The sequence below is a fragment of the Epinephelus lanceolatus genome, chromosome 9, assembly GCF_041903045.1.
Source record: "Epinephelus lanceolatus isolate andai-2023 chromosome 9, ASM4190304v1, whole genome shotgun sequence".
Taxonomy (NCBI): Eukaryota; Metazoa; Chordata; class Actinopteri; order Perciformes; family Serranidae; genus Epinephelus; species Epinephelus lanceolatus.
This window is the reverse complement of record NC_135742.1, coordinates 2,165,218-2,184,658: the sequence shown is the minus strand read 5'-3', so window position 1 is coordinate 2,184,658 and position 19,441 is coordinate 2,165,218. Positions and strand designations below refer to the sequence as shown.

Below are 19,441 nucleotides of genomic sequence, written 5' to 3'. Positions count from 1 at the left end.
GCTGCGTGTGGACCATGGTTACATTAAAGCATAAATATTTGGGGGTATGACCATTAACAATGTTAAACATATGGTTCAACTAAAGTTGTTCTACTCTTAGATGTACAGGTCTTGTAAACTCCTCCCTACCAATGAGTACGGGGGGGGGGGGGGGGGGGGTGCTTTTAACAGGTACCGAATAACAGCACTTGGAATTTGTTTTTAAGTTTTTAAGTTTCACAGTCAACCCAGAAAACCATGCAGAGCAAGCAAAATCCACATGACATTGAATCAGAGTTAATACCAATAATTTCTTTCATTTGGCTAAAATTTTGGCTGCAGTGGATTCACCTATAAGTGATTGATCCAATGTTAGACCCAAATATGTGACACTTGATTTAGACACAATTTCAGACCCATTACACATCACCTTTAAAGTATTTGATTTTGCCAACTTCCTTTTTGTACCAAACACGATTGATTCAGTCTTGCCCAGATGCATAGAGAGCTTATTGTCTACAAGCCACTGGTTGACAGTCTCAATCTCTATGCCAAGAGTATTTTCAATGTCTTTAACATTACACCCTGGGACAAATAAAGCAGAATCATCGGCATATAATAGCAACTTGCACCGTACCGCAGCTGACATGTCATTTATGAATATTGAAAATAACAGGGGCCCCAGGATCGAACCTTGGGGCACCCTGCATGTTATACTCTGCGGATCAGAGAGGGTCCCCTCAACATCGCATACTTGTGTTCTATCCGTTAGGTAAGAAGTGAACCATTTGAGTGCTGAGTTACTAAAACCCATGCACTGCATTTTAGAAATCAAAATGTCATGGTTCACAGTATCAAATGCTTTTTGCAGGTCAAGTAGAAGCATACCAACATAATTCCCTAGATCAAAATTCTGACACACATAGTCGAAGAGGTGAATGAGACAGGTGTCAGTAGAATAGGCAGCTCTAAAACCAGACTGGAGCTCATATAATAGATCATGCCTGATGAGATACTCCTCCACCTGTTCATACACAAGACGCTCAAAAATCTTTGATATAGTTGACAGAATTGATATAGTTGACAACATCAGCTCTGCTATTTTTCTTAAAGAGAGGCACCACCCTAGCTTTCTTCATATATAATAAAATTCAGACTTAGCCTGTTGGACCTTGTAACTAACTTGATTTCTAAGATTAGCATACTTGATTTCTAAGATTAGCAACTGGCAGCTGAAGTATCCCTTTTCCATACAATGCAACACTACTTAGACACCGAGGAGCGCCCAACCACTTCCTAATATAGGAGCTAACCGACCTTTCAATTCTCTCCACAACGGATATTGGAATTTCATTAATTGACAATGGCCACATTAACCTAGGATATAGCCCAAATTGCAAACACCACAACTTCAACTTTCCTGGAAGTTCTGATTTATCTATTCTATTGTAGCAGGGTGAGATGCTCATCCCCGCCCTTAATGAGAGAGTGTGCTTCCTTGCTCTCATCTCCACTTTGTAGCCAATCACCGCATGAGGGCACTCTATTTGATGAGGCTGTGTTCAGTCTGACTCTCTCTCGCTCGTTGGCTCCGAGACCGTCCACTTCCTGGTTGCCTTGCTTCCTTTCCCCGCTGCCACCCGCGCAGGTAATGTAGTAGTAGCTGCCTGTACACATCTGGAAATTTGGCCGTTTGCCTCACAATTTAATTAGATGGTTTGTTTGTATGTAGCTTCCTGCATTGCTGTCCTGGGCTGACGCTAATGACGCGCGCCGTTCCCCTGAGCTGTCTGACTGTCCTCCTCCCGCTGCTGCACAGCACAAGCTCTCCTCCACTCTTGCTCAAGTGATCAAACACCACCTCATCGGTAAGTCAGCCTGATGGCAATTGTTGTCGCTCTCAAGTTCAGCCTTAAGTGAGATTTTAATTTGGTTTATTTGGGTGCAGGTACTACAAAACTGAGGCAGCGTTAAAGATCACTGCTGCTTTGCCTTGCTCTGCTTTGTGCCTCTTCTGACTTGCTCTTCTGTGGCTGCTGCTGCATGCTGCTTTGCGCCACTGGGCTGTGCTTGGTTTACTGGTGCTAATTGCTTCGCCCTTCTTCGGTGGTGCATACCCAAGACGCTGGCTAGAAGGCCCTTATTTTGGACCGGTTCCATAGGCAACCGCTCTGGTCTTAAAGTGTGTGTGTGCGTGTGTGTGTGTTTGTGTGTGTGTGTGTGTGTGTGTGTGTGTGTGTGTGTGAACTGTGGGGTTCGCCCTCACCTAATCTTGTTTGGATCTCTGATTTTGTTTGATTTTGTTTTGTTACATTTTCTTTGAGTTTATTTATGGTCCCCAGAGGATTCAGTTTAATGCATTGTTTTGATTAAGTTGTATTGTGTTAACTTAATTTCTGTGGCTGGTGACTTATATTATTTCATTCCTGATTTTTGTGAATTTTGGATTTCTTGATATGAATATCGATTTGTGGTATTTTGATTTATTTTATTACTAACTGGTTTTTGGCAGTTTATATTTGTGTATTTGGGATTTTTGGAGGGTTAATTTGTAATCTTTTGCCTGCCAACCTTACAAGTTTTGTTTATTTAAGGTTTGTTTTTGTTTGTTGATTTGGTTGTTTATGTTTATGGTCATTTGAGTGCAACCCCATTAATTTTATTTCCCTCTTCGCCCTTCAGTTGCTGAGAGCCAAAGGTGGTGGTCCTGGTGTCCTGGGTGGTGGCTTCCCCTCCTTTTTTTTGGTGTACTGTGCATCCCCTGGTCCTGGCTTTCCCTTCACTAAAGTGTGTGTGTGCATGTGGCTGTCACGTGTGATTGGGGTGACCTTAATTTTGTTGGATCCCTCACACCCTTGTCGACCCATCTCCCTGCTGGTAAGCCTCAGTACTGAAAGGTCCCCCTTTCCTTACATCCCTGTGTGGACGGTGTGTCTAGTGTATTTTAGCGACATATTTTGTAATAAAGAATTGATTTTTCTAAACTTGGAAACACGTCTCCTGCCTCACTGTAGAGTGAACCTGAGTGCCTTATTTGGGGTTTTGTAGATCTAACTATCTCCTTGGGCGAAACTCCCAGGGTGGCGTTGTCCAGCTTGTCCTGGTTGACTAATTAATAGTAATATTCACCAATAACTTGGTAACCTAAACCTCCCTCCATCCCTCCTGTTGCCACAATCTGGCTTTGTCGGCAGGATCCTGGTTGACTAATTAATATTAATATTCACCAATAACTTGGTAACCTAAACCTCCCTCCATCCCTCCTGTTGCCACACTATCCAATCCTTCCGCCACATCTTTTCTAAATTTCACCACCTGTCCTTATTTACCTTCTCTAGTAGCCTCTTTGTACATGGCATTGTTGTGGTCACCAGTGTCATGTCATCCATGTAAGCCCTAACTGGTGAAAGATGCAACCCATTCTGCCGTCTCTCCCCACCTACCACCCACTTAGAAGCCCTGATGATTACTTCCATTGCCATAGTAAATGCTAATGGAGAAATTGTACACCCTGCCACGATGCCTATTTCTAGCCTTTGCCAACCTGTTGTGAAACCTGCTGTACTTAGACACAACCTAATATCCTGAAAGTATGCTTTCACTAAGTTAACTACAACCTGTGGCACTCTGAAGTAGTCGAACACACTCCAAATGAGGCTATGCAGTACTGAACCAAACGCATTTGCAAGATCTAAAAATACTACATGCAGGTCCCTTTTCTTAATCTTCGCTGCCTGAATCTGGTGCCAGATCATGCTAGTATGCGCTAAACACTCTGCAAAACCTGGTATTCCTGCCTACTGCACCATAGTATCTATTAAGCTATTCCTTTCTAAGTAGCTAGCTAATCTCTGCGCAACTACACTAAAGAAAATCTTCCCCTCCACATTCAAGAGAGAAATCATCCGGAACTGGCTAAGGTCCACAGACTCCTTCTCCTTAGGAATGAGGACACCCCCTGCCCTACGCCATGCTCTTGGTATAATTTGTTTCTCCCAAACTATTCTTAGCTGTTTCCACAAAAATTTGAGGATGTCAGGTGCACTTTTATAAACCTGGTAGGGGACTTCATTAGCTGCCCTTCCTTTTCCTAGCTGAACAATCCTTTAACAAACTTAAAATGGTCCCTGAAAAAACCTGTCCTAACATGTTCCTTCTTCCTTCTCTTTTTCCTGAGATGCTCTGCCCTTCTAAGAACTGCTAGCCTGCTTCTCAACTCCTCTTGCAAGACATTAATTCCCTGCCTTTCTTCTTCTGTAGCCTTTTTCCACTGCTTTCTTAACTGTCTCCTTTCCTTGACTAACTTCTCTATTTCTCTTTTCTGCCTAGATTTACCTGAGTGTACCCTCTCACTCCTCTTTTTCTCATGCACCCTGAACCTCTCTGCACCGTATGAGTAAATTATATCTCCCATCTTTTCTAAGCTTTCGATTGCATTTCCTCTAAGCCTGCTTAAGATTACTGACAAATCTCTATTAACTATCTCCCATTCTTTACTGTCATTTGCTCTAGGCCATCTAACTCTAACCTTTTGCTCCATGGTTCTCTCTCTGACTGGCATACTGACTTCAGTGTCACCTGCACTCTCTCTTACTACCCCCTCCTCCTCCTCCTCCTCCGACTGACTCGACTGACTTCTTAGGAAGTACTGATCAGTGCAGCTACTCTGCCCTTTCTTTGCCACACACTTCTTCTTTCCCTGATGAGTTCTGAGGCCTTTTACTGATGTTACTTTCTGCCAGCCGCAAGGACAAACCTGATGCATCTTGTTCTCGACTGTGCTACGTTTATGCTCTACAGATGCGCTCACCTTGCCCTGAGTGCTGCTAATTCTAGCCCTGATGGATAGGTCCGTGCCCCTATCCTTCACTGAGTCACAGATCCAATGCATAGTTGTGTCCGTTCCAATGTCTGTTACCGTGTAATCCACCTGTGAGTCATTTTCCACCCCTGCTCTCGCTGACTCTTGGGGTATTTTCCCTATGTTGGCTGTAGCTAATTTTAGTTGTAGTAAGGCTGCTAGGCCTCACGACTGCTACCAGTCGTCCCATGCAGTGTTCTGAAACTTTGGACCAGACAAAACTCAGATATTGTAATAGCATGATAACAATTCAGTTTGACTCACCCTCACGTTGCACGTAATCGTAGCTTCTTCTGCGCTTCAGAGGATGCAGATCATCTGTGATGGGAGGGAAACAGCATTTGTTTACTTAATTACACATAATCTACATTACACCTTTGTGACACAGTAACACTGTCATCATTCAGATGTCTCATACAGTCTTCTAAAACTCTGGACCAGATCTGAAACAGACACATGGAAAACCTACCAGAACCCACCATAAACAAAAAGAAACTCAATGTAAAAGTGACTCTCGTACAGTCAGACTTAGTCCGAATGGACCTGAGGAACCGATTTATTTAGAACGGATCTTGAGGATGTGAACAGGCCCAAACAGAGAGACAATACTAACAATGGCAGCAGCACAATGCTCCACCAATCAACAAGCAGCTGTGATGTAAAAGAGCAACATTAAGAAAAGGCAAAATAAACAATTGAATGCAGCCTTGTATTTATTAATTTCTAGTTCATTTGCTGTTGAATTTCAGGGGTTTTGATACTCATCGATTTTACCTATGAAGTAATGTACTGAAATACTCTAAAATAGCAGGATAGCATAATTCAGTCAAACTCACCATCAGGTGGCAGCAACTCATAGCTGCTACTGCGCTTCCGAGGATGTGGATCGTCTGTGATAGTGAGGACACAACATTTGTTTACTTAATCATGTAAATCACACTTAATCTGTGTTATCTGTAATAACACATGCATTTATAGTTGTTACGCCCCGGTCTAGGGGTGTGGGTGCGTAACATAAGGATACACAGGAACATGGGAGTAAATGTACAGGTCAGCAATTTATTGCTACACACTCCAAAAACACATTATACAATATCGCACACAAAATGGAGCAAAAGACGTCAGGGTGAGCCCAGGCCAAAACAACAAACAAAAAGCAACCTGTCTACCGACCGGCGAAATAACTGATTCCTAACAAAAACAAAAGAAACGGACATACAACACTAGGCCTAACTCCCTAGCCTAACGAAAAACATGAGAAAACAGGTATAACAAAAATAGCAGCTCACCCCTACGCTCCGTGCAAACAATAATATGTGACAGTGACTATTTACAATACACAAACGACTCAGTTGGCCCTAAGGCGCTGGTCTGAACAAAAGAAATAATTATTTAGCAAGGCAAGCTAAATAATCACACGTGGGTCACACAACAAAGTACTTATAAATCACAGAAACCAGAGAAACGATACGATGGGCTGCTGCCATGTAGGAGAGTGGTCTCGCGGCTTCCGTGCGGCTGGCATTATGAAGGCCGAGCCCCTTGCTCAACCAATCCAGCAGCGGTGACATCACGCTTGTTACCAAGTAGGCGATCGTTGACACTGAAAGCTGAGCCCCTTGCTCAGCCAATCCAGCCGTAGCGACGTCACGATCGTTCAGCAAATCACCTGCACACCTGTTCACAAAGCATACGATCTCCGGACAGAAAGAGAGGTCTAACTCTCCACTAAACATACTGATCAAATGCATATACACAGACATATACACATACACATACACATAATAAATACACAGATCATAATGCACATATACACATAATGAATACACAGGCAGCTGGGGGACGTAACAATAGTAGACCTTCTTAAGACAGTAACACTGTCATTATTCAAATGTCCAATGCAATCTTTTAAAACTCTGACTCAGAGAGCAGATGTAGTGCAAACTGTGTTTGTTCACCCTGAGCTGAGGGAAAATGTGAGTTTTCCATTCCAGAGAGAGACGCAACCTTAACTCTGGGTTAGTAACTGTGGTGACTGACTCTGTGAATTTAACCTGCTCGCTGGCAGGCTTTCATCTACAAACCCTGAGTGTGTGTCTGTCCCCTTCCTGACAGAGACAGACACACAGTGTCATTTCTTCATTGATACAGTTTGTATCAAAGTGTGAATCAAAGAGCATTAATTAGCGGAGGATTACTGTATGTCCGGATCAAAATCCTGGTTGAACATTAAGTCACCCCTATCACCATAGATAGGTAGCCTATCTGCATGTTTTTGTTATCAGACAGTGGTCAGTTGTTCCAAGATTGACTCAACCCAGAGCAAAGGTAGGCAACCTGCAACTCCGGAGCCACATGCTGCTCTTTACACCCTCTCTGGCTCCCTGTGGCTTGGACATAAAATTATATGGAAATGAATAAGTGTTATTTTGTAACATTCAGATTTTTGTCATTATTGTAGGCCCAGAGTGAGACCTGGTGTCTCTCTAGTAAGGCTAGCTATGGATTCCAAATCCAATAAAGGAAAAGTCTTGGAGGAAAAAAGAGGATTTAATAGTGTGTTACCTTTATTCAGATGTGTTGTGGTTCTAGACATTTTTTTTCTTCTTTTGGCCAAAAATGTCTCTTTTAACAGTAAAGGTTTTCGACCCCTGGCCTATATGGGGTGCCGTTTGTAAAATGACAGCTGTCTTGTGTGCGAGGAGTCACGGTGTTACCTTGATTAAAAAAAAATAGCAAAAAGAGGGACATGCAGAGGTTTTACTCTCGGCCTATGGGTGCCGTTTGTAAAGTGGCTTACGCTGAAAATAACATCAACATTTTGCCACATTATATTATATATAATATATTTGTTAACTTAGAAATATATTAAATAATTAAATCTAAATATTAAATGTGGCACCTAAATGTTAGATGTTAAATCTAAATATTAAATCTAAATGTTAAATCTAAATGCTAAATCTAAATTTTAAATCAAAATATTAAATCTAAATCTAAATGTTAAATCTAAATGTTCTGGGTGAAACTAAATATTTAGCTAATATGCAAATTCACACTGCCGGTCACCAGAAGTACCAAATTAAAAGCTCGAGATGGTCAGACTGTGTTTATAGAATCAAATAACAAATTAAAACCAACTTATCGGGGGAAATGAACACTTGAACATACATTAGCGTGACAATAACTACCTAAAATAACAAAAAACATGTTTGGAGAAAGTTTATTTGACGTGTACTTTGAGTTTTTAGTGTCCCTTCGGAGGGAATCGTCTTGTTGTTTACAAATACGTTCGGGTAGAAAACCATTAGAAAACCGTTAGCTGTTAGCCCCGTTAGCGGTGTCTGTAATGACTTATTAACTCAGTGAACGGTCCGTGAAAAAAATATATTTTTCCAGCGGATGTCTTAGTTACAACATGATTGAGCTAACTGGAGTAGTTTCATGTTGTATCCGACAACGGGAGGCTTTTATCAGATGACGTCCTGATGTTAGCTTTGCTGCTGCTGTTAGCTGTCCTTGTCAGCTGCAGCCACTGATGCTTTCTAGACATCGTGATTTCCCAAAACTGAATAAATACCACACATAGCAACACAAAACTGCTTTGCTAGCTCAATCATGTTGTAACTAAAACATCTGCTGGAAAAATATTTTTTTCAGGGACCATTTATTGAGTTATTACAGACACCGCTAACAGGGCTAACAGCTAACGGTTAGCCCAGCTAATCTACAATAACCATGTTATTACTTACAAAGCGTGCACACAGAAATAGTAATGTGTGTTCAGTCATTGTGTTTATAGACTTTACAAACATCAGATTAGTCTATCTACATCTATATATATACAGTACAGGCCAAAAGTTTGGACACACCTTCTCATTCAATGCGTTTTCTTTATTTTCATGACTATTTACATTGTAGATTCTCACTGAAGGCATCAAAACTATGAATGAACACGTGGAGTTATGTACTTAACAAAAAAAGGTGAAATAACTGAAAACATGTTTTATATTCTAGTTTCTTCAAAATAGCCACCCTTTGCTCTGATTACTGCTTTGCACACTCTTGGCATTCTCTCCATGAGCTTCAAGAGGTAGTCACCTGAAATGGTTTTCCAACAGTCTTGAAGGAGTTCCCAGAGGTGTTTAGCACTTGTTGGCCCCTTTGCCTTCACTCTGCGGTCCAGCTCACCCCAAACCATCTCGATTGGGTTCAGGTCCGGTGACTGTGGAGGCCAGGTCATCTGCAGCAGCACTCCATCACTCTCCTTCTTGGTCAAATAGCCCTTACACAGCCTGGAGGTGTATTTGGGGTCATTGTCCTGTTGAAAAATAAATGATCGTCCAACTAAACGCAAACCGGATGGGATGGCATGTCGCTGCAGGATGCTGTGGTAGCCATGCTGGTTCAGTGTGCCTTCAATTTTGAATAAATCCCCAACAGTGTCACCAGCAAAACACCCCCACGCCATCACACCTCCTCCTCCATGCTTCACAGTGGGAACCAGGCATGTGGAATCCATCCGTTCACCTTTTCTGCGTCTCACAAAGACACGGCGGTTGGAACCAAAGATCTCAAATTTGGACTCATCAGACCAAAGCACAGATTTCCACTGGTCTAATGTCCATTCCTTGTGTTTCTTGGCCCAAACAAATCTCTTCTGCTTGTTGCCTCTCCTTAGCAGTGGTTTCCTAGCAGCTATTTGACCATGAAGGCCTGATTGGCGCAGTCTCCTCTTAACAGTTGTTCTAGAGATGGGTCTGCTGCTAGAACTCTGTGTGGCATTCATCTGGTCTCTGATCTGAGCTGCTGTTAACTTGCCATTTCTGAGGCTGGTGACTCGGATGAAGAAGCAGAGGTGACTCTTGGTCTTCCTTTCCTGGGTCGGTCCTCATGTGTGCCAGTTTCGTTGTAGCGCTTGATGGTTTTTGCGACTCCACTTGGGGACACATTTAAAGTTTTTGCAATTTTCCGGACTGACTGACCTTCATTTCTTAAAGTAATGATGGCCACTCGTTTTTCTTTAGTTAGCTGATTGGTTCTTGCCATAATATGAATTTTAACAGTTGTCCAATAGGGCTGTTGGCTGTGTATTAACCTGACTTCTGCACAACACAACTGATGGTCCCAACCCCATTGATAAAGCAAGAAATTCCACTAATTAACCCTGATAAGGCACACCTGTGAAGTGGAAACCATTTCAGGTGACCACCTCTTGAAGCTCATCGAGAGAATGCCAAGAGAGTGCAAAGCAGTAATCAGAGCAAAGGGTGGCTATTTTGAAGAAACTAGAATATAAAACATGTTTTCAGTTATTTCACCTTTTTTTGTTAAGTACATAACTCCACATGTGTTCATTCATAGTTTTGATGCCTTCAGTGAGAATCTACAATGTAAATAGTCATGAAAGGCCTGTACTGTATATATACATATATATATATATATATCCATATATATATATATATATATATATATATATATATATAGCTAAACTCTGCTAGTTTTCTACCCGGAAGTATTTGTAAACAACAAGGCGATTCCCTCCGAAGGGACACTAACAACTCAAAGTACACGTCAAATAAAATTTTTCCAAACATGTTTCTTGTTATTTTAGGTAGTTATTGTCATGCTAATGTATGTTCAAGTGTCCATTTCCCCCGATAAGTTGGTTTTAATTCGTTATTTGATTCTATAAACACAGTCTGACTATCTCGAGCTTTTATTTTGGTACTTCCGGTGACTGGCAGTGTGAATTTGCATATTAGCTAAATATTTAGTTTCACCCAGAACATTTAGATTTAACATTTAACATTTAGATTTAGATTTAATATTTAGATTTTTAGCATTTAGATTTAGATTTAGCATTTAGATTTAGATTTAATATTTAGATTTAACATATAGGGCTCTAGTTTTGCAGACCAGGCGTGGCGGAGGCACAGCGCACCTGCACTTCGCCAGGCGGATTTTGTAAGTTTGGCACAACGTGCGCCTGGCGCAGCTACTCCTCTTTCCCACCTCCGTCCCTCCTACCTGCGCAAGTCGGAAAGAGGGAGGAGAGAAGGCGTGGAGTGGGTTTTACACACATTACACCAATCAAATGATCCCCTCTCCTCGCCCTTAAATGCGCCGCATGAAGGCGTAATGAGAGTTTACTCAATTCGCCATGGCAGAAGAGAGCAGCAGCGTCAGACGGCCAAACTTCTCCCAGGAGGAAACTGATGTTTTGGTCCGGGAGGTCCAAGCTTGCAGTGTCCGAATATACGGAACTGCGAGCAGACCTCCACGGGCTGATGATGCAAAGGTAGCCTGGGAGGAGGTCACCACAATTGTAAATCCATTTTGCGTTTCTCTCGTGCGTGCGCTCTCTCTCTCTTTCTCTCTCGCAGTCTCACTCTGTTTCTTTTCTTTTGACTTTTCTAAGATGACAGATGCTGAATATATACTCCCTATCTGATGCTGTGGCTGTTTGTGGTTGGCTGAGAGGGATGTGAACTCATTAGTTTGCAGTTAATCAAATCAGGTTGGGTTTCCATTACGCGTGCCAAACGGTGCCAATCCCCTTTGATCTGACATCAGATGTGACGGGACAGTCAATATAGAGATACATTTATGTGCTGATTGCAGATAGTTGCCTTGAATAGTGGTTTTTTGGGTATTTATTGCATCGTTAATGTGCCTGACATTCTGGAAACCTGCCTGTGAGGTTTTGGTGACGTGTGTGCACTGTCCGCCGGTCAGCCAAACTTCCACTTACACTGGCTGCGCTCCACCTGCGCTGACAGTAGACCTGGTTTCAGCTGGCGAGCTTTTAGCGCACCTTCAGTGAAGCCTTTTGGCACGAAACTGTCACTGCGCCAAGCTGGATCTGTCGACACCTCCCCCTGCTGCGCCGCCACACCCATCTCAGCGCACCTCGGTCTGCCAAACTACCAAACTGCGCCACCTGTGCTGTGCCGGGAAACTAGAGCCCTTAGGTTTAGATTTAATATTTAGATTTAACTATTTAATATATTTCTAAGTTAACAAATATTGCTGTAAATGTGGTAAAAGGTGACATCAAAAAATTCACAACACTTTTTTAAACATTGTTTGAAGCTAAATGTGGCAAAATGTTGATGTTATTTTCAGCGTAAGCCACTTTACAAACGGCACCCATAGGCGGAGAGTAAAACCTCTGCATGTCCCTCTTTTTGCTATTTTTTTTTAATCAAGGTAACACGGTGACTCCTCGCACACAAGACAGCTGTCAGTTTGAGCATGTCAGCTGAAGCCTGAAGCCTGAATGTGTTTTAACAGCATTTCAGTGACTGTGTTTAAATTTACTATGTTTGTTAAAGTAGCTGAAATAAAGCCACTGAAGACTGTGGAGCCAAAGATTCAAATAGATTGAAATTTAAATTCTACTCAATTTCAAACTCCATGCCTTTTCAAGTGCTCATCACCAAACACATTATTACTGGATCTGATTGAGAGCTTACAGTCATGTCTTTATGTCTGTGATCTATAAAATCTTTAACTATAATTTCCATCTTCAGATATTGGCTCCTGTGTTTTGTCCCCATCAGATTAAAGCTGAGCAAATACATTCAAAATGTAATGAAGGCTACAGCTAATGATGAATTAATGGACAACACTGAATGAAACTTCATTATGTTCATTTACTGACACTTTTCCCTGCTCTTTGTTTTGTTTTGTTTTTTAACTTGGACCTATTGTGCTTATTTTCATGGTCATATTAATATTAATAATGTAATATTGGGGTCTAGTGGAATAGATTTATGTGCTTTAATGTTCAAAACACACATTATTTGTCTTGCACTGTTCAGTGCTGGAGCACCTCTGTCTGAAATGTTGCGTTTGGGCTGATGTCCCGCCTCCCCAGCAGCCCAGTCTGCTCTGATTGGTCAGCTCGCTCAGCTGTACTGTGGCCTTTGTTGTAACTGGCTTTTGGGAGACAGCATTTCAGTACTGTAAAATATTTCCAAGTACTGTATCTCAAACACAAAAACACATATAATTTCTGTGTGTACCTTTGCTTCTCGGGCTGCTCCCTCAGAGTAGCCTTGTACAGCTGTGTGCTGATCACTAACATCTTTTGAGAAGCCACGGACTGTGTGCCCACTGAGATGGTTTGTGGAGGGTCCGTTTGGCATCCTACTCTAAGGCCGACTTTACACTACATGGTTCAAGTGACCCAATTCCGATTTTTTCCTCTCAAGTGGCACATATCGGATCTGTAACATGAACGTGTAAACAGGAAAAAAAACGCATGACGTCGGATATTGTCAGATCAGATTCAGGCCTCCTTCATATGTGGAAATTTATTGGATATGAATCAGATATCTGCCAATAGGTCTGTAATCTAAACAGACAGATCGGATATTTCCTGGCAATCCACGTCGTACGTCATGAATAATGTGGCGACAGCGCAATTTAATGATGTGCTCATGAGCGAGGGAAAGGAAGGAAAGCCGAATAAATCACACGTTAATCAAAAATTATGAACCAAAAAAGCACAATCTATCCCGAGTGAGACAAACTGCTTGATCCCCGTCTCCAGTGTACCAGCAGAGAACCTGCAGAACCGAATCAGTGAAAAAACACACCGGGCTACACAGCCTCTCTATCTGAGCAGCTGAAGCTGCGGCTCGCACCCTCGACACACAGACGGTGCTTCTGCATGCCAGCCACACGTGTGCGCAACTGTGAGAAACAAATATGTGAGGTGTACGCTGCTTTTCTATCTTTTTTCCCTTTTCTTTCTTTCTCTCTGTCAGCAACATACACTCCTAACACAGGACAGGTTGTTTTAATTGACTGAGTTGATTATTAAGCCATAGTGATGCGCGGATCGGCTCTGATAGCACCTGAATCAGCATATACGTATCAACCATCCAGCCACACCCGTCTGCAGCTGCACGGACATTTCCACTGCTCTGTGTAGGCTAAGTTACCTTTTAAATTATGTGGAGCAGTGCCAGCTTTCCAGGTGATTTATTCTTTAACGATTAACTTCAAATATTTAAAGTTAGTCCTTAAAATTGCTTTCAGTAATGTGAACATTTCCATACGCGCAGTAATGTCACTGTAGCAAATACCGTGGGACATTTACACAGCGGTCAAGAGTGCTGGACCGGAAGTGTCGCACAAAAAAACAAAAGCTGGCTGCGTTCTGTTTTGCCTCTGTGTTTCCATGAAAAATAAGGTTAATAGAACATGTAAATAGCAGTCAGGAAAAATCAGATATAGGCAACAAATCGGAATTGGGCATCAAGACATGGTAGTGTAAAGGCAGCCTAAAAGACAAAGGAAAATTAAGTACCTGATATTGCACCAAATGAAAACAGTCAACATTAGGGATGGGTATCATTAAGATTTTATTGATACTAATACTTTTATTGATACTCCTTGTCGATTTGATACTTTATCAGTACTGTTAACGGTCCGTTTTCATTTCTAAATAATTGTTTTTTAAAAAATATATTAATTTAAAAAGAATAAATTCAGAACAGGAAAACTGAATATTTGAATATAACTAAATGTTTCCAGAGCAGCAACAGTAATTTTTACAACAGCAGCGTCACTATATGAATAATATTCCTGACATCACGATACTGACTGAAGTTTAGTTTATTAGTCACTGTAAGTCTGTCCTGCTGTCCTCTGTCCAGCTGTCCTCCTGTCCTCTGTCCTGCTCCCTCTGTCCTCTGTCCTGCACCTTCTCTGCTGATGTGACTCTCTGTGCAGGTACCATTAGTGCTGGTGTAGAGAGTTGGGGCTGTTTGTCTCAGCCAGCAGCTACATTTAAAAGTCTTTTAAGATAAGTGTCAAACTAAGTTAGTCTCCATACAGACAGCTGTCATTTGAGCTTATTAGGAACAATTCACTATCAGCTGAACTAGCGTGCTGTCCTTGTGTAAGACAGAACGTTAGTGTCGGTGGATGAGAGACAGTGGAAGGAGCATATTGAATATCACTGTCTACATGTTGACATGTTCATGCCTGATGAACAAATGTATTGATAAAGTATTGGCTTCTTACTCGCTAAGGTTTAATGTCACATTCAGTAACAAGTGTAGCTGCCGTCAACTCGAGTCATATTTTAGTTATCTTCACTTTGTTTCCAACGCGGCCGCTCGGCTGTTCACAGGTTACCGTGTCGAGTGAGTGAGTGAGTAGGAGGTCAGCCCTGGCACAGACGAGAGGCTGCAGAATGATCTGAATCAAACCTAAATGTGTTGAAGTACTGATAAAAGAACTGATACCATCAAAACAAATCAATACCCCGAATCTCCAGATTTGTCCGACAAAGGGAAAATCCAGCAGTGATCTGTTGAGGTGATTGTGGAGGAATTGTATCAAAATAAAGTCCAACCACTTCTTCTTTGTTCCTTCTTCCCTCAGCAGTCCAAACAAGCAGCATCTCCTAGACATGGCGTCTCCTCAATAGCTCCTCAACAGCTCAATATCTCTGCAGCCTCTGCTTGGAGCACGTTTGTTTGGGGGTGCAGCTTAGTGGCCTACAGGCGGGCACTGTGTGCATTGCTAATTTGTTACATCATGAGGCCATAAAGTGACTTAAGTAAAGGCTAAAACGAGCCTTTTTAGGCAGTTGAGGAGCTGTGTGTGGGGGAGAGAGAACTCCCTTCAACATGGAGAGCGTGGTAGGAGGTCCTTTATAAATTGAAATTATTGAATGGCAGCCATCAGTATCATTAAAGGAAATACTGTTTTACCCAAACAGAGCAGGGAATGTAGAGATCAGGGTGGTTGGTTGGGAATGTATGTGTTATATGTGTTATATATATTCAGTTTAAACAATTAAATATTTTTAAGAAAGGGAACCATCACATCATTTCCCCTGTCATGTATTTTGCAAATGCAAAGTAGTCAAATACAGGCGATACTAATATGTGAAATGATTAAAGAAACTGGTATTATTTTATGTTGTTGCCTTTCATTGGTAAAGAATTGTGGGATATGTTTGGGTTCATCTTAGAGAAAAGATGCCACTAAAGATCTGTTGGCAAACACATGATTAACACTGTGATGAATGTACTTACTGTGAGTCCCAGGGGTTTTCTCTGTGAGTGAGAGTTGTGGACTGATTTCTGTCCCTACATGCAGTCCTGTAAAACAATGACATCATTAATTTAATGTCCTAATTTAATCATTGAAGATTTGTGTGAACAAAGTCTTCATTGCCTTGTCAGAAATGTTTCTAAACTCACCAGCAGCTTTAACAGCATCTGTGATAGGAGTCTGTTTCTCTTTTTGTTTCAGGCTTTGATGATCAGCTGGTAAAGTAGGCGTTGCATCCATAGACACATCACAGCTCACATGCTCTCCATAGTTCTCCTTTGCAGTTTGACCCAATCGTGTTAACAGCTCTGGACGTTCAAGGTTCTTCTGCTTCAGGTATCTGTATCTACACATTCTGATCATGTCTTTTAAGGGCTGGTCTGGTTCATCTTTGAAACCTGAGCTCTCCTCTCTGGGTGTTGATATCAGTATCAATGAATGATCAAATGATTGATCACTGAAGAGTTTCAGGACTCTGCAGAGTCTCAGTTTGTGTTCCTCAGTCAAGTCTTCAGGCTGTAGAACCAGCAGGAACACATGAGGTCCAGGATCAGAGAGTCTCACACAGTTTTCTACATGTTTTCTTTGTTTGTCTTCAGAGATGTTGAGATGCAGCAGATCTGGAGTGTTGATGAGAACTATTTCTTTGTCCTTTATCTGTCCTCTTTCTGTCAGACAGCAGTCTGGTTCTTCCTCAGTGTTGAACTTAGTCTCTCCCAGTATGAAGTTCCCCACTGAACTCCTCTGAGACCAGCTGTTCCCCAGCAGAACAACCCTCAGCTCACACACTGGAATTAAAACATGATTATGAAAGTTAGGCCTGGTATGTTGTGGAGTAGTTTTGTGTTGTCTGTCTACCTGTTACAGATCTACCTGTTACCTGCCTGCAGACTGACTGCTTAATTTGGACTCTTTCCACTTGTAAGATAATCCTCAATGAAAAGTGAAGTAATCTTTCTGCCTCCTCAGCAGTCTGCATTTAAATAACAAATAAAAATCTTGTAGAATTAAATTCAAATATCCATGACAAGGTCAGGAAAGACACCTTTCCTTTCAGATATACACCGATCAGCCAAAACATTCAAACCACTGACAGGTGAAGTGAATAACTTTGATTATTTTGTTCCAGTGCATTGTTCTGCTTGGAAACCTTTGGATCTGGCATCATGTGGATACCACCTGACATGTTCCACCCACTCAAACACTGCTGCAGACCAAGTACCCCCCCTCATGACAACAGTACTCCCCAATGGCAGTGGCCCCCAGCAGGATAATGCACCATGTCACACCATAAAAATTGTTCAGGAATGGCCTGTGGGGTGTGACAAAGAGCTCAAGGTGTTCACCTGGCTTCTAAATTTCCCAGGTCCCAATCTGCTCAAGGATTCTTGTGATGGTACCCCAGATGTACCCCTAATCCAAGGTGGGGCCTCCTTGGATCAGACTTGGCTCTGACCTGTCGAGGCATGGACACAGGATCTCTGGGAGTGTCCTGCGGTGTCTGGCACCAGTGTGTTGGTGGCAGATCCATTTAGTCCAGTGGGTTTTGAGGTGGGGCAACAGCACGTGCCACAGATGCTCACTCAGATTGGGATCTGGGGAATTTGCAGTGTGGCATGGTGCATTATCCTGCTGGGGGCCACTGCCACTGGAGAGTGCTGTTGCCATGAGGGGGGATACTTTGGTCTGCAGCAGTGTTTGAGTGGGTGGAACATGTCAGGTGGTATCCACATGAGTGTCAGAACCAAAGGTTTCCCAGCAGAACAATGCATTGGAACAAAATAATCAAAGTTATTCACTTCACCTGTCCGTGGTTTGAATGTTTTGTATTTAATATGTGACTTGATAAAGGTGAAGGACACTGACTGACAGTGCTTATTTAGACAATGTGGTGGATATCATGAAATGTCTTATTGATCAAGCTCACAAATGCTGTAACACTACATACACTTAAGAATAATAATTATCTTTGACAAAAACAAACAAATTATTGCATTTAGATTTTGCAGTTTAGATGAACCAGAAAAACTTTCGCACTGACTTTATCTTTAATCACATAAGATGATGCACATAGGCCTCATCTTTCCCATCTGTCCTGCTTCACATTTACATAAAGCTTCAGACATTCACTCTGGAAACTGAGCAGTACAAATACTTTGTTTCACTGGTGCCAACAGCAGGAGTAGAAGGTTCAGTGCCTTGCTCAAAGGCACCTGGACAGCACTTAGAGATGAAGGGCAAAGTGTCTCTCATTAAGCGTCTTCCTGACATTTCAGCATTTTATTTAAAAAAAAAATCTTTGTTGAAAAGAGAAGACATTGTTAAAAATATGCCCCAAACTAAAAGATTAATATATAACACACTGTAATATTTGTACTACAGGGAAATTAATCATTGGTAGTTATATCCGTGTTCTTATCGCTCTAATCTTAATCATGTCACAGATTTTATTTCCTCATTGACCTTTGTCTTGGACACCAGTACAATAATTTTCTTATCTATCTTCTTTGTTATCTACATTATTTATTGAAAGAGTTGAATAAGTGCAGTAAAAAGTATTGAACGCAACCTTTGAAAAACGACTTTTAAATTGGAAAAACGGAATAAATCTTTTTCTTTTTGCAAAAAAACAAACAAGCAAATATTCCAGAAGATCTTTTGTAGTGTTTCACAGCTGTCACTTTTTCTGTTTGAATATGTGAACATGGTGTACGTACCTGCAGTTGATGCTGTTCTGTTGAACTGTTTATCTGCCATAGGATTTGTTTGTTTGTTTGTTAGTAGTGAGAAGTTCCTTTCAGTTACTGTAGTCACAGTGGCAGTTACAAGCTGTGACTGGTCCACATGATCAGCAGGACTGGATCGTCAGCACACATCAGAGGATTGTTTAAATCAGTCTGCAGAAGGAAACACAGGATGGAGCATTTATTACAAGAAATACCTGAGAGAACAAAAATATAGAAACCTAGGACTTGGATATAATTAAACCACAATAGTCCTGTAAAATTAAATATGTACATTAACACCTTTCAGCTGTTTCTATTAAACTTATAACTCAGTGTATATTTTAATTTGTTTGTATTTATCTTGAGTCTACCCCCTCGAAATTGTTGCTGCGTCATTTTCCCTCCAATGAAGACAGGTACAAACTTCACAGTGATAACTGACCCACTGAGAGCAAAGAGGAGACAGAGGGTGCGTCAGGAGGAAAAGACAAATCTGATTGGAGAGAACAAACAGGACTTTGATACTAGCTATAATTGTATATCGCTTAGAAACACCCCCTTTTTTTAATATGGCCGTCAGTGTTGATGTCCAGATATCTGCACCTGAACTCACCTGAGACAACCTTTTTTTCTTTTACATCCTTAGTCATCCTATAAAACAGATATACAGACCTGTCAGTTTATGACAAGTTCATTAAGTTACCTGATCATAGTCCAGTTTTTTAGAAGTGCTGTCTGTAATAATTAATGCTGTTTTCTGTAGTAACTGGCCTCTCTTCAGTTATTAGATGACAAA

The 19,441-nt window shown here is 41.5% G+C and overlaps 1 protein-coding gene across 1 annotated transcript in view; it reads right to left on the bottom strand.

The window, feature by feature from the left end:
- The window catches only part of LOC144464314 (uncharacterized), a 29,648-nt gene extending 10,559 nt beyond the window's left edge, over positions 1-19,089 (bottom strand). The window contains exons 1-6 of the mRNA XM_078171029.1: positions 19,017-19,089; positions 18,637-18,816; positions 16,069-16,707; positions 15,901-15,966; positions 5,677-5,730; positions 5,105-5,158 (exon numbers count right to left, since the gene is read on the bottom strand). Coding sequence (XP_078027155.1) covers positions 5,105-5,158; positions 5,677-5,730; positions 15,901-15,966; positions 16,069-16,707; positions 18,637-18,676 — 853 coding nt within the window. The 5' untranslated portion in view covers positions 18,677-18,816; positions 19,017-19,089. The remainder of the gene's footprint in view (positions 1-5,104; positions 5,159-5,676; positions 5,731-15,900; positions 15,967-16,068; positions 16,708-18,636; positions 18,817-19,016) is intronic.
- Between the last annotated feature and the right edge of the window lie 352 nt (positions 19,090-19,441).